Source organism: Geospiza fortis, unplaced genomic scaffold, assembly GCF_000277835.1.
Source record: "Geospiza fortis unplaced genomic scaffold, GeoFor_1.0 scaffold265, whole genome shotgun sequence".
In the NCBI taxonomy this organism is placed as follows: domain Eukaryota; kingdom Metazoa; phylum Chordata; class Aves; order Passeriformes; family Thraupidae; genus Geospiza; species Geospiza fortis.
Genome location: NW_005054393.1, coordinates 804,253 through 820,579, shown reverse-complemented (window position 1 = coordinate 820,579; position 16,327 = coordinate 804,253). Strand labels below are relative to the sequence as shown.

Sequence of the window (16,327 nt, the reverse complement as noted above, 5' to 3'; positions counted from 1 at the left end):
GGAATTGTTAGTATACCAGTAAAAGGAAGAACAAAACTTTCACACTGATGGCAAATGATTCTCTTTTCAAGCATCACAGAGCTGCTGCTAAAACAAGGGAAGAGGAATCAAGCTAATTGACAGCTTCTGTGGATGACTGCACAGCATAAAGTACAAATAACAGGGCTGACATAAGCTTTAAAAAGCACTGATTGCCAGCTTGGGAGTGGCATCATCAATAATTGCATTGTAAGTAGCAATTGCAGTGTTCTTAAATCAAACCACCACCTCCTGTGGCTTTATGAAGATTTTAGGTTTATATAAAGGAAGGCTTTGAGCTATATTCCCTTAACAGATGTTGGAAGTTAATGTTACTGTTCCTACAGTTGAGTTTGCAGAAGAGACTGTCTTCATCACTTGTCTGTGAAGTTTAGTTTCTTTGCCTTTTTTTTTTCAAGCTAAGAAAAAACAGCATTTGAAAGTCTCAGGGGTTGCAACAAAGATAAAAGGGAGAATTAACATATGCAAATGGTCCAAGAGTACAACTTGAGTTAATAACTATAAGGCACTGAGAATCTATTGATTACTTGGCATTGCACTTTCCTAAGGCTGTTTCCCTTGCTGTAAATTTTTAATAGCCTCCTGATTCCTGTGGCAATTAAATTACACTAAGGAAAATTATTGGGTTGTTAATTTCCACATGTTGGAAAGCTGTTTGCGCACTATGGGCAACAGGTTAAGAAATTGTGATAACTGTTTGCAAATGAATGAGCTGCCAAATTGTGTCGCTGTTGGAACTTAAGACACCTCACTACCAGCAGCGTTCCTGTACTTAGAATAGTTTCTAAAATAAAATACCAAGCACGTAGAAAGCTTGTGCAGAGAACCTTTGAATCTGTGTTTTCAAGTTACCTATTGTATCTGGTTGCTTTTTCTGACAATATTTAATTTCCTCTCACAACAATTGCTGCATGTTTTATACATTGGCTGTCCTGTAGCCTGTCATCCTCACTGCTGTGAGGAAGAAATAGTTACTGTCTGTATTTTGTGAATATACTACTGGTAGCAGCCCAGTTTAGTTTCTCTCTGCTATTAGATCATCCCAGTACACATTAACCAAATCTCTATGGTCTTACAGCTTGCAAAGTAGATTCTAGTACATTATTAAACATATCCAGAAGGCTTTGTGTACTTTATTTTTCAAGCAAACAGTTTTAAGGGACCTACCAAAAGTGGTTGTTTAACACACACAACGCCACCCAACTCTGTCCAGAGAAATAACTTAGGCAGTCTTACCCTAATTTTTCCTCTCTAGAGAGTTTTCGATTGTCTCTTCCCTGCTTTCCCCCCCCCCCTTTTTTTTTTCAGTGCTCTCCATACAGCAGCCATAACTTAAGGCTCTTCTGCCTTGGTTTTCCATGGAAATAAGTATACCCTCCCTACCCTTTCCATTGGAATAGGTTCACTCCACCCTTCAGGGCTCTGCTGGAGGGTTTGATGGAATCAGTGTCATCCAACCACCCAGCACATTCAGTCCCTATGAGTCCTGTTAGTTTACATTGCTGGAGATGACAGAATTATGACAACAAGTGAAGTCACACAGATCCCTGCTGACTCATCTACATGAGCCTGCACCGGTTGAGTGGTGGACTTTGTTGTCAGATGTGCAGTGAGAACTGTAAAACACAAGACATGACCTTGCCATAGTGGCTACCCTTCAGATTTAAAAAAAGCCACTACTGAACATGCAGACAAGTGGTGCTCAAATCTGTGTTAAACATTGCAAATTTAGCAATAATAAACAGGCAAAACCACTCTAAAAATTTAGACAACAGAAAAAGTGCGTAAGAAGAAGGCACAGGGAAAGTGTTGCATTGATCTCAGTTCTTTCTGGTAGCTTCCCAACACAACCATCTCTTAAATACTTACATTTTCACTAAGGATAGCCTCATTGATAGTACACCAAGTTGGATGGAGGAAAACTACCTCATGAAAGAAAAAATATCAAGTATTGTTGCTCCAGCAGTCACAGGATGTATTACTGTTTTTAAATCCATGAATGACAAGAAAGCAGATAAGCATTTCTGAGAGAAGTGAGTTTGGTGGACAGCAGAAATCAAAAGGTTTTCTGCCTAGGGACCTTTCCTATTCAATATACTTAATCATTTACTGCCAGTTTGAAAAGACAGTTTAACTTCAGTCCAGCACTACTTACTTCAGTGCTAAATTCTACTTAGACACTTTTGAACAGCCCAAAGATCTGCTACAGAGCAACTGCTCTCAGGCTTGAAACCTTTCAGTGAGCAGAAGGAAAAAGCAAGGTTCTGGTGTCATTCTAACTGTGTTAATATATCAGAGAAAAACAGCAGAAACACATCTAGTCAAAGCATATGGCTTAAACAGCAGCTAGTCTGTCTCTAGGTAAGCATCCCAAAATGAATAATCCAGTTTCAGGCCTGGCTCATCAGGATCATCAGTTCAGCTGACTTGCGCTTCCAGCACCTCCTGGCATGGAGACAATGCCAGGTGAAAGGGTCTGCTCTGTCAAAACCACACCATTGGCACCAGTCGTTCTCAGTCATTTGTAATATCACAAAGCGTCAGCACAGAACATGGGCAAGAGTCCAGAACATGTTAAAGGTGTCCCCATAAGGGACACAAAAGGGTAGAAGGCTGAAGAAAGGTAAGACCTGCATTCATTCCCTCACTCTGCTTCTTCACAGGCTCCACAACATTGTGGCCAAACCCTGCATTTTCTCTGGAGTCACTTTCCATGAGTAATTCCAAATATTCTTTCTGTGGCTGACACTTCAGTTGAACCAGATATTTCTCTCTTAAAAGACTTCCACTCTTTTGTGACTTAAGATATCCATAATTTTTTTTATTCTTAATGTATTGATTTATTACAAAATAAACATTTAATTTATGATTCAGAGCTATGTGTATCACAAGATTTTTCGATTCTGAACTGTCACTGTTCCCCTAGTTCTGACAAAGCAAATACAAGTGTTTTCAAATCTCACAGATTAAGATTGAATAGTTTAAAATGTGTTTTAAACTAGGCTTGCTGGTGGCTGGGACAAGAAAGTTAATTCCAGTGAGCTTTTCCAACAGTGAATCTTAGAATGGGAGCTGCCTGTGACCATCTTTTTTATAATAATGTTGTTGTTGCAACATCAATTGCAAAGCAATTTACAAAGGTATTTCAATGTGTAACAATCTGCTTTCAATCTGCTTTTTCTGCCTGCAGTTTTCACAATCCTGCTTCATTATTTTTGTCCTGAGGTCCTGTTGAATTTTTGCTTCTTATTATTTCTTTTTACTAGTTGCAAATTTTAAGGATCTTTCAAAATGGTAAAGAAAAATTAGTTTTAAAGTTTCAAGTAGTGTCTATACATATTGAGTCCCAAAGAGTAAGTGAAATCAATAACTTGGATGATTCTAGTTGTGAAGAGGTATGGGATTCAGACCTTTTCAGTATCCATGGACTAAAGCAGTAAGTGAAATACACTTTTTGCTAAGAAATGCTTCATAGATTTTGGTCAAATTCCAAATCTCACTGTCAATCAGTTGGTGGTAGAAAGAAATATATCCTGTGAAATTCTGCACAATGTTATGTCTGAACCTCACCTGGCAACTCCCACATAAAACCACCAGTTTTGTTTAAACCACAACAAGGACACTTAATATTTAAAGATTTGCCTTTGTGGTATCCCAGGCAGAAAGAGTTAAAACAATTCGCTTTTTCTTGGAATTTCCCTCTCCTCTCCAGAGAGAGAGGTCTGTTTTGGAGTCATGTAAACACAGATATCTGCTTGCTGTCACTTCACCCTTATTTTGAATTCATAAGAATAGAAAGAATCCCAGAGGGAGTTCCAGACCAGGCCACTTTCAGCCACCAGCTCTCCATGCCTTTATCCAGTAAAAAGGCAGATGAAGTGCTGGGGCTTATACATATTTTATGAACCTTCTGGCTGTGAGTTTTGTTAAACTTTGAAGTTAGAAATGCAATTCATTCTGTCTGAAAATAGTATCAAACCAAATTTATTTTTTGTATAAAAATTGGCAAAACTTTTGTATACCTAAAGTGTGTAAAGGAAATTGTGAAGTACAGTAAGCTTATGGTAAGAAGACCACTAGAGTTGCTGTCTTAAAAAAAAAGTTTTTTAGGCAAAGTCTGGTATTTTAGTGGGAGTCTCTCCATCTCTTGTGCTTCTCTTTGGAAGTACAACCTCTTTATATGTGATTTAGAAATCAGGGCTCATCTTTTAATTACTTTGCCTCTCTGTGACTCCAGACAGGCAAGTGTGGAAGACCTGAGCAAATAGGAGAAGAGGGATTCACAGTTGTAGAAAGCTTTAATCCCTATATCCTGCTAAACAGAAATTCACATTACAGATGTAAACATTACTTTTAATATAAAGCTAAACCAACACATCAATTGTATTTCATTAAGCATCAAATCAGTCTTCAGAGGGGATAACATTATTAGTCCAACATTTTGCATATGGGAAAATGAATGAATAGCAAGAGGAGATGTCTTGCTTAAGCCTTATTATTGTTTAGTGGCAGAAGAGAACCTGGTGTTTTCTGCCCTCCCTATTGCATTCCCTAACCAATAACATTTTTAGATCAATTTTCGAATGCATTGCCTTCCTGGAAGGAGGGATGCCAGTAGAAAGTCAGCCATGCTTTCCAACACATAGTAGTGATATGTGGTAGCTGTTTAATTCTGTGAGAATCTCTCTCACTCTCCATTATAACTGTTCATTAAATGTTCCAAATTCTGATAGACTTCTGAAAAGAACTCGTTAATTTCCTCAAGCACCTTTCAAATCTACTGTAGAGAATAAAAATAGAAACATTGCTCTTAACAAAAGAATAAGCATTCAAGGACTTTGAATAGATGAGAATCTCCATGCTTTCTTTGATAACCTACATGTTTGTGTGCTTCTCAGCTCTCCAGGAGAGAGTCTTCCATGGCCAAAATATGTATGCCAAATTATACATAATTTTTTTAATGGAAGGTGGTTTTATTAAAAGCCCCCAACATTATTTAAAAGGGAAATTCTGACACTGGAGAATTAAATGGAAATCCCCACTGAAGTTAACAGGGGTTCTGGTTTTCATCCTTAGTCTGAACTAAAATCTGCAATGACAGCAGGAACACTTTCAACCTAAGACAACAGTTTTAAGTTTTCATTCACAACACCATAGCAATGGAGGTCACAATCACCTTAGAAAAGGAATATTTACTCTATCGAACTTCACTGCATATGGAAATGATTTATGCTGTAATCAGAAGCATATCCCCTTCCAGTGGAAGATTCTTAAGCAATTATCATGGAGCAAATCAGTCTTTAGCTCACTAGGCATTAATTTAACAAGATCTTTTTTTTTAATGACCAGTATCTTCATAACTGATTGATGCTTAATCTGGTGCAGCACCTGCTCTCTCAGTCTCCTGTGGTTCAGCTTTTCAGATTAATGAGTCAGAAAGCCAATTGTGACAGTATTATAAAATGTATTGTAATAAACTTTCCATGCTTCAGAACAGAAAAATAATCCACAAATTGATTTCCAGAATTGAGGCTTCAGGTCCTGAAGGGTTTTTTTGCTGGGGACTCTTTTTGGACAGGAGCTTTAAGTGACATCATCACTTTCTAAAGCATAGAGCTGTCACCATAATTATAAGTCTTTTAATGTATTTTATTTTTTAAAAGCTACAGAAAATCAAGCCTAAAAATGTTAATGCATTTCTAGTAGTGATCAAGCTGTGCAAATGCTGAATTTATATTCCAGCAATATGTAATACTTCACATGATGTAGATGATGTTTTACAAAACACAGGGTGTATAAGTGTTACAAACCTGATTTCTTGTTTTTTATGACTACCTACAGAGTGCTTAATGACAGCTTGGAGCAGCTTTTGCCTTGCCATTTAGGAACAGTTTTAGAACTGCTCTGAAGAACAGTAGGAGCTGCCAGCTTCCCCAGTGCACTTTGGAGCACCAATAAGAAATCTAATCCCATTTCTTGTGTCTGCTTATGTGCTGATGAATTTAATAATGCTACTGTGGATGTGTTCCCTCTCCTATCCTGTGAAATCCTTCAACTCAGCCACACTACAACTTGTCAAGGCATTACACAAGCAAATGGTGATTTCTTGGAAAGGGTGGAGCCCATGTCCTGTGAAACACTCTGCGTAGCAAAGCAAATGCTTTTGTGTTTTTCATGTCAAGCTGTTGTCTCTGCATTGTGTAGAAACTTGGTCAGTTATCACCATTTCCTATAGCAGGAGCTGTTTTAAATATCCATCACATTTAAAACACAAGAAATAGATTCCCTCAAATTGAGTATCAGTGAAGCATCTATATTTGATGTTCTTTCTATTTTGCATTTGAATCCTGACTTCTTCCTGTTAGCTGCAGCCCCTTACGTTGTCAGAAGAAGGTTTTAAACATTTTTATTTACTGAATATAACTGATCCCTCTCGTTCTCATAGCATTTTTCCCAGATTCTTTGTAGAAAATTGATGATTTCACCTAAATTTAAACTACTAGCTTCCTTATTATATTATGGACCGCAATGACCATATTTAGCTCTGTTAGATGCTCCTTACTCCCCTTCTGCTCTTGCCACCACAAACATGTCATATGGATTAAATATTTAGACAGAAACATACTTTAGTCAAGACAGGAAGGAAGCCTCATAGTGGGACTGCATCTCAAACAATCCAATGCAATTTGATGGAAATACTCATTCAGTGCTTTGATTTACAGCTTCCCATAATGAAGGGCATTGTGCAATAGCTTTTACAATACAAAAGCTCCATAATGCTGAAATCTTAATACAGGACTGAGGAATGAAAAAGGAGGGAAAAAAATGGAAGAGGTTGCAAGATAGCAACAAATGACAGACACTTAAATAAAGCATGCAGAATGTTTCCCTGAATACAAAGAAACAATTTGCATTCTAACAGTTGAGACTAATAAGAAATATCCAAACCCAAAATGAACAGGAACTTCCCAGGAGATCAGTTGAAAGAGAAGGTCATCTCCAATTCACCTGATGCTAAAAGCTGAAATAGGGTTAAATTTCTGATAGAACAGGTCTGCAAAGTTCTCTTGAATTTGTTGGCTGTTTTATCATTATCCCCAAAAGGCAGCATTGTCATGGCAAGTACAGTTTGCAAATAAAAATTACTACTACCTGCATGTCTTGTTTCACTGTCTTGCAAAACCATATGGGCTTGCTTGGAAGTCTCACAGCAGGATCTGTAATCCATAAGAAGCAGTCTGGGGAGAAAAATGCATATAGCTTCTCAAATCTGCCAGGTTTAGCATAATACTTTCCTGATGCGGAATTGCCAAACCATCTGCAGGTAAGTTTTGAACTATTATTTACTACTCCTCTTCTCATATACAACATTAATAGACTCCTGTTCATTTCCCATGTCATCTGTTGTTCTTAGTCCATTCCCTACCCCCTCCCCCTCATAAACAGTTATTAGAAAAAATGGGATTAAAAATGCTCACAATTAATGTTTGTTCTGCAGAGAAAGCAGGAAAGTGCCTGTGCAGTCAGAAGGTCCACTGCCTTCCTTGTCCTGAGGGCAAGGACTCCAGCCCAGGGATGACATGGGTTCTCAAGAGTATTTGTGGGGCAGGAAAGGTTACAGGACTGCATATGGGTAACTTTGGCTGCTGTTTTTGTCTGCTCTGCACATCATCCTTTGTTTTCCAGTATGGGGATGTGTTTTAATTTTAGCTCTAGTGCAGGAAGGCAGGGAATGGCCTGCTCCTCTTCTGTAACTTCCATGTATTTTTTGATGCTGGGCTAGCTGTAAAGCAGAAGTCCCGGGTTCTCAATCCTACATTGATTTGCAGGCAGTTTCTAACACCCAAACACTCTCTGAAGGGCAATACCAGTAAAGAAAAACAGAAAATTAAAAAAACCAAACCAAACCAAACCAAAAAAACAACACCAAACCAAGTCTTGCTTTGAAACCATTCCCGTAGAGCCTTTTTGCCGTTGGCAAGGACGAAGGAGAATAAAAATAAATAAGTAATGAGCTCTTCCTTACTCCTTGTTCAGGGAAAATCACCTCCTAAAGTCAGGCTTCTGTTCAGTTCTCTGTGCAGCCCATTCCTTTCTCAGGGTGGTCTGGAGACAGAGCAAGGAGAGAAAGTGACACTGGCAGCTCTTAGGGCATTGATGCTTGGAGAGGCTCCCAAAGGCAGGGCAAGCACACATGAGTACTTCCTGACCATTGCCACCCGGGCAAAACCAAGATCTCGAAAGGCTGTCAAGACCGTGCTGTTCCCCATGATGGAACCTGCTGACATGCTCCACACATTTGTAAAACAGGGCCGAAAAGAACTCGCAGGAAGAAAGAAAAAGGCACCTGTGTTAGACAGTGCTGCACATTAAACACTTGCTTCCAGCTATGTCCTCTAGCACTAATACCACAGCCTAGCACGCAGGAGGGAGTGCAGCAGAGAGACACCTGCACAAGTCAAATACTGGCCACTTATTCCCCCAAGTTACCTTCAGGGCAGCACACAGCTGTTAGATCTGCTTGTGAGTACAAGGCTGGTTTTTGTAACACCCTTGAGTATTCCCCTTTCTAACCAGCTATGTCTCCTCTACACTGTATTTCCTAATATTGAAAAAAAAAATCTTCACAAACTCTCTTTGCAAAAAGTCCTATTAAAGGTATATTCACCATGTTATGAGAATTTGCCATATCAATAGTATGCCCAAAGTGCCCCCAGAGGAACTGCTGAAGAAGAAGTCGTGCTGTGTGAAGTGATCCAAGTATTGCCTATTGGTGAGGGCCGCTCTAATTAAGAAAAAGAAAACATTACCGTAAGGCTCAAAGTCCTTCTGACTGTGCCTTTTCTCCATAGGCAATAAAAATAACCCAAAATAAGCAGCCATAACAAGTAAACAACTTTAAAAGCGAAACCCTCAAGCTCCATCAAAGTGACTGGGAAAAGCAATAGTCACCCTATTTGTCAAAGTTCTCTGCCCATGTTCACTGCAACTGCAAAGTGCTCCAACTTTCATTTTCTTCCACATGCTGGGGGAGTTTGGTAGCTCTAATCCTGTTCATCCAGATGGCCTGTCAGGTTTTATAGGCATTTCTTAAAAATAGAAGCAACCTAATCCTGGTTCAGGTAATTTAAAAGAAACTTCTGCAAAACTGCATTGTTCTTTAAAGCTAGCAGACAATAATTCATGGCTTTGACAAGAGGACTGGTTTCCTCTCTTACCACCAATTTCATAGACCCATTCCTTACTCTGTGTTGATACACAAGTAACTGCAGAACAGCCTGTATCTCCTCTTTCACTTGGTGCTATTTTACTTGCAACTGAGGATATCGACTGACATGCAGATCCCACTGGAATTATTACTGGTCCCTTATTGCACAGCTGGCTACCCATATGGCAGTAAGAGCTCAATAACAGAGATGCCTCACCATTCTCAAACCATTTCACACTCATGCTCCAACATAAACCAGAGCCAACTTTGTTACAACTTCGTTATGACTTGCAATAACAGCTTTCATGAGAAAAACCAAGCAGACAACTAGAATTGGTTACACACAACTGCCAGATCTGCTATGTGCAAGTCAACACCCTGTGAAATACAGCCTGAGCTTGTCCCAGAACTGAAGGTCAGGCTTTAACTGTAGCTGTCACCAAAATACAGTTTCCAGAGGGAGGTGTTTGGGCTGCAGCTACACATCTTGTCAGCCTAATGGCAAATTTAGGCCTAACTGCTGCTGGCCCCTGTAACTTCCAACTGCATTTTCACTGCCAATCTATTGACTTCACCAATGACAAGCGATGAAGCAGCACTCTGCACAACCTCAAGTTTAAGAGAACTGAAGATAACAGCAAGTGCCATATTTTTGGATGGAGGTATAACATTTATTGAAAGATTCAAAAGGTTTCATTAGATAACTAATACAGTAGGAAAAAAACAAGAAAAGCCTCAGGCATTCAAAGCACAGTTGCTTAAGCCAGACTCAGGTCACAGTGTCTCACTCACCACTGAAAACACCTGACTCTTTAGGTTTGATGTCCCATTGCTTCTAACACACACAGCATCCTTTTTAAAGAGAGCAGTGGAGAATAATAACCGCACCTCTGCAGTCTGCTTGGACACTACAAAGAAAAAATGTCATGTTGTCCATCGCCCACCATCCTGAACAGCTGACAGGTGCTGAAGCAGCAGCCTCTCAGTGCTGGCAAAGCCCCTGTCCCACAGCCACATCCCAGCACTCGGCCTGCTCTTGGGGCACCACCAGTGCTTGAAGGGCTGCTCTGCTGCACCTTTGCTCCCACAGCATCCATGCTGCCAGCAAAGGCTCACAGTGCCAGTCCCTGCAGAGCTCCTTCGAAACAGGACTGCAGCAGTAAATTGCAGAATTTCAATACACTGAAAACATTCTCAGTTCTTTTGAAATGCCATTTGACAACCAGAAAGGGAAAACAAGGAAATACTTCAATTTTCATGTATTTTATTTACAGGCCACACAATACATTTTATATACAAATGGCTTAAAATAACAAAGAGTAAGCAAGCTGAAGCATAACAATTTATTTTAAATTAAGTTGTCTCGAAATAACTCCTGCAATAAAGTTTCTTTACCCTGATAAGCAAGTTAATTTGATTTTAAGTCAACCCAAGGTAATTTATTTTTAAATATAGAATTCAAATAAATTTTCAGGTGATTCCTTATTTTCATGACACACTCTGCGAATACAGAACATCCCAAAACTCTCAAGAAGGGTAATAGCCAAAATTTCCTCATCTAAAAAACACTATAACAGAACAGACGGGAGAAATGTTGTATGTAAAACACTTGCATGTTTTATTAATGAAAAGAAGAATGCAAGTAGTACGTCTGACATTCTTCTCTCTTGGAAACAGAATTCATGGTCCAAGACCTAATTTGCCTGCAGACAAGAGGCAGTGTTACTTCAGTACTTCAGTACTTCAGTTTTTAACCACACAATTATCTACTAAACTCATCCAACTGTAAACTTCACCAAAACTGAAACTGCCTCCACCAAAACTGAAAGCAAAAAAAGAAGAGCGCTCAAAACCATAAGAACCTAAAAGGTGGCACTTAGTGCCTCTGCTTCTAGAAAGCACCTGACACTACTGTGGGATGGAGAAAATTTAAGAGAGACCACATTTTATGGAAACATAAGAAAATATAGAAGTTTTCCATTTTAAAATTATTTTTCTAAGAAATTAAAATAGCATTTAAGGAGACGTATTTTTCTATCTCTTCCCTAGTACTGCTCATTCTGTTTAGGATAATGACGACTAGAGATCCATAAAAGCAGTTTCCTTTTCCTTTGGCTGAATTTAAGCATAATAACAGTCTTAAGTGTTTTAAGTCATGGTCATTAGCAGTTCAGTCATGCTCACTTTCCTCCTCTTGGTATGGCTAAAGACGACTTAATATAAATAATGAAGTACTTGCTATTTGATAGTCCATTATTACAGTATTTCACTACGTTTACTTAGAAATACAAACACACAACACTTACTTTTTGATGTGGTATCCTGGTCTCTATAGCTCACTTTGGAATTGCAGCACAGGAAACATAAACCCAAAGGAATGAGGGAGAAAGTAATGAAAGCCATGGCTCCACAGAAAAATAATGCTGTTTTCAGAATGTCTGCTACTGCATCAAAAATGCAAGAGCCACATGATGTAAAAATGCCAAACTAGTATAGACTCTGCTGAGTGGAGTTCACGCACAAGGGTAAAATGCTGCAATGAGCACCTCATCAAGTGATTTAATTAAAAAGAAATGTTGACAGGTAATACACAGGTCCGGTACAAATGAATGTGAACCTACTGTCGTTAGATCTGGGCAGTTCCCTAGCTGCTAACCTGCCCAGACACAATTCCAGGCCAGGGGAGAGTGGCTGCAGGCACCAATCCTCCTGCCACACCCTCAAGGGCAGAGCTCCAGACCTGCACCAGCCCAGGAGAAAAGGTGTCAGCAGAAGAGCCAAGAAGATTCCCTGGATTGCAGAGAAGGCAATCTTTTTAGAGTTATCACAAACAGAAATACATTCACTTTCTCTCCAAATTATCCCAGCACTGTTGTCCCAGGCAAATACAGCATTCAAAGTCACAAGCTAAAAATCCTTAAGCTGGGGAAATGTCATTGTGCAGTATTCATCTGCTTACAGCATGCCAGAGTTTTGTCTCTGATTCATCTGGAAGGCAATTGCTTTTTGCACCTCCTCTCTCCTCAGAGTCAGGATTACTTGTGCTGGAGCTGTTGGGGTTTTTTTGTGGCCAAAGACTGAAATCCATTCTGGTAGAACAATGTCTGAAAGTACTGCCAGCCCATAAGCAAACTGCACACTCATTTACAGATGCAGAGGGGACCTACTTCTCTACATTGAATGAAGCTAACTAAATGACTTGAAAATTTATGTCCAAAAAGGAAGGCAGGAGACACCACTTCTTCCTTGTATTTTTGTATTGGAAGTCAATGAATTTAGTTCTCTGAGATCTACTTTCCATTTGAACTTACCTGTGTTTTCAGCCAAATACTGCCTGCAGTTACACTTCAAGCGCATGTGGGTAACCTCAGACTGCAGATCTTTACCGAAACTAAGTGCATATAAGCTTTGAAAGCTTGATTCTAGAAAAAAAATACCCAAAAAAAGCAATCTGTGTGTATATTTGTGGGTCTGGGTTTTTTAAAGATTAGTAAACAAAGAGCCAACATTGTCTGTATCTAAATGACACTAATGGTTTTTGTCTTTAAAATTTTACTAGCAGAAAAATGCTATGGGGATGTCCTTACTCAAGGAAAAAATATGGTCCAGTGCACTGTCAATCCCATGAAGCTTTTGCCTTTCTCAAGCACAGGGTATTCAGGTTGTAAGTATTTGTTTCTGACCTGGCCACTTTAAAATTGGTCCTGGCCACTTTTATTTCAGATGGCAGGATCTTCTACTGTGTCTAGTGAAGGCAACTGCCAGACTAGGGGACAGTGTAAGCAGCAGGACTCTCTCCATTCCTCATCTGCCAGATCCTCAAACACTACACAGAGTTAGCGAAGGGAGTTTCTCCATGCTCTACAGTGTGAGAATTAGCCATATATGAGTCAGGATTTTCAATTAAAACTAAACACCAACAGCTTTGGCTTCGATCCTGAAAATCCAAAAAGTCATTGACAAGACATTCATAATAGTGTAAGTAGAAATTTTACTTTTTAAAAAGTAGTTTTTCAACACTCAGTTACATAAAGTACCGATTTGTCAACTGGATAATCAGTTGGAAAACTGTTTCCAATATGGGCTTCAAGACATCCTTTTACGTACAGGCAAAACATAACCATACCTCCTCTCTGCAGGAGAGACTACTTGTTGTCAGAGGAAACAACAAAAAAAACCATGCCAGAAGTCGTAATTAGTATGAGGAGTGGCTCTTGGTAAGAGTTTTAACTATAATAATCCTAGTTGTTCCGAGACACTCAATTCCAATATTAAAATGTTCTGTGGATAGCAGATATAAAATCAATTAATTGGCACAATTCCAAGTTTACAGCGAATTACAACTAGTGTCAGACATTTTGCCATTGCTTTAAATACTGGTCATTTTTCCTTTGGTTATTTCCTACAATGCAGTACTTCGGGTAAAAAGACAAACAGTGTCAGCTTTTCACACAAAGTAAAGAAATTACTGCTGTTGACATTTAAGAGAAAAAAACTATTTCATCACTTGGTAAGGACATATAAAGTATAGTTCATTTGGCAGAGGAACTAAAACACTTAATACAACTCCAACAGGGAGCTGAGAAAAAACTACACTCTTCATTCTTCTCCTCACTTTCAACATTTCTCATGAAGTTCAATTTGGAAATTACAATTTTATCTAGGTAAAATCAGGTCTCTAAGTAACTGGCCCATGTGAAGTAAACACCACAAGATTATGACCTGCTTGAGTTTCTTCTTATTATCTGAATCCTCTTTTTAATTACCTAGGTTTAGGCATTATGTTCATAGCAACCTATGAAGTACTTCCAAATTTTTGCAGACCTTAAGCTTACATGTTAAGGCACTTACCATTCAAGTAAAACAGTTTTTATATAAACAAGCGTGGGAGATGGAGAGAACATTTTACCAGAACACCCTTTTCTTTTTTCTTGAAAAAAAAAATAAGTTGACCAAATATTTATAAAATTTTGCATCAAGAGAAAGGTTGTGTTTTATTATCTGAAATGAGCACGAAGTACACCTTCCACAATAACACTGAAAGCAGTGCAAAGACTGACAGTGACCTTTGACTAAAAGTAGTTCTGTAAAAAGAAAAATACCAAATAAATCAGTGCCCTGCTTTGTTGTAAAATTTCATTCTTTTTACATAAAAGTTGGTCCAAACTTACAAAAAAAGCACAAATGTGCATAGTTCAGAAGATCTGAAAGAGTGCCATAAAAAGCTGATGTCCCTAAATTTAGCATCCACTTAAAACTGCCAAAATACAAAATAAAAGTCAGAACTAGAGTTTGTGAACATGTACAATCAAGTCATCTAGTTTTCAGACAGCATGAGTTGTAAGCATTTTTTAAATTTTTCTACTGTATGCAAGACCCTTTTCGACATAAAAATAAAGCTGTTGAATTAACATTATTCAAGTCTGTTGAACTGCTGCTTTAAGTTGCAGCTAGGGGAGAAAAAGAAGTTTTTCCAGATAAAAATGATGTGCCTGAGGAAAAACAGATACTCAGTATGGTAATCCTCTGCCTCGCCCCCTCACTGCAGATGTGCTAATGTGTCCCCTGAATCCTTGGGAATAGCCAGGTCCTTGGGCAGGAGAAGTCCAAGTCTGTCCGTGCATGTGGCTGATGCCAGTGGGATTTTCCTGTAAATTACTTCCATAGCTATAGTTGTGCATCTTTGTGGACAAAGAGTGTGCACTCTCTGGCCCTGTGGAAGCATCACTGCTGCTCCCCAAAACCGGGATTGGGCCGTGGCTGTATTCAAACCTATGGTCTTTATCTCCACTGAACAGCATGGGGCCAGCATTGAGGTAAATGTCTCTGTAACCAGTTACTGAGCTGGGAAAGGATTCTGGAAAGGCTGATGGAGGAGGGGCAGCACCAGAGTGAGATGAAGCAGTACTGTAGTTATCCAAAGACTGAATATCTGAGTTGCCAAGGAAACTCCTCCTTTCTAATACTCCTGATGGTCCGCTTCCTATTCCATCACTAGTGCTGTAACAGGCAGATGAGAAGGACGATGATCCAAAGTTATCCTTGTAGTCTGGGCCTGTTACATAGGAGTCTCTAGCCTGATAATCCACACTTGTTTGTACTGGCTCCTCCGTTGTCGCCTGAGCTTGATGCTGAGCCAGCAGCTGCAGAAGAGCTGCTTTCACTCCTGCATGAGGATCTGTTCCTGAAGAGTTACTTATAGGCAACTGCTGATTCTCTGTCCGATAATCAAGGTCTTCATCAGTGAGCGGTGGAGGCTCCGGTGGCTCGGGAGGACGCTGGTCTGGAGGCAAGATCCGAGGGCGCTCCTGCTCAGGTGTTCGGTTCAGAAGCCTCATCTCAGACTGCCTAACCAAATCCTCTTGACCTAAGAAGATGAAAAAGAAAGCTCTGGAATAAAAGTATGCAAATAATACGACCAGAAAGAAACGGACTCCTTCCTGGAAAAACTTAGAGGTCTGCTAACTTCAATTTTAATGAATTTATTAGCTAAATTTGTCAATAATTATACAGATTATTCTGGACAAAATTTGGCAACAGCTCATTTGGCTCAGGAGCATGATGCAGGTTGCTCCTTAAAGATTATCAAGCAGTCAAGTTAAAGAAAAACAGCACAAGTTCCTTAAAAAAACCCATATCAAAAGCAAACAACTGGGACAAAACGCAAGCAACACAAACACTAAAAATTCAAAGGAGGATCAAGATTCACAGATAAGGATAGAAGTCTCAAAGGGCCACCCTATCAAAGAGCAGCAAAACTCAAGGTTTAAAATAAACAAAAACAAAAAAAGCACACCTCTCAAAAAACCCCCCGAAATCCTCCAAGAAGAGCCCCAAAGCACTTCAGAGTATTTCTTTCAGCAGCTGCAAACACCACAAAACAATAAAATAACCTGAATTTGCAAGCCAAAAATATGAACAGACCTCTAAACTGTGAGAGGACTACAGAAGCCACTACTATACCTCTATGGAAACCTTTAGCCAGGTGTGTGTGACAGTTAAGGGTAACCACTGAATTTGACATTACAGAACTGCTCTAGTCAGCAATAGAACCTAAAATAAAATACTGTCTCATGAAAA

General features: G+C 39.3%; 1 protein-coding gene across 1 annotated transcript in view; it reads right to left on the bottom strand.

Annotated features, from left to right (window-relative positions):
- Positions 1–10,494: 10,494 nt before the first annotated feature.
- The window catches only part of CDK13 (cyclin dependent kinase 13), a 56,123-nt gene continuing 50,290 nt past the window's right edge, over positions 10,495–16,327 (bottom strand). The window contains exon 16 of the mRNA XM_031060869.1: positions 10,495–15,614. Within this exon, the coding sequence (XP_030916729.1) occupies positions 14,758–15,614 (857 nt within the window). The 3' untranslated portion in view covers positions 10,495–14,757. The remainder of the gene's footprint in view (positions 15,615–16,327) is intronic.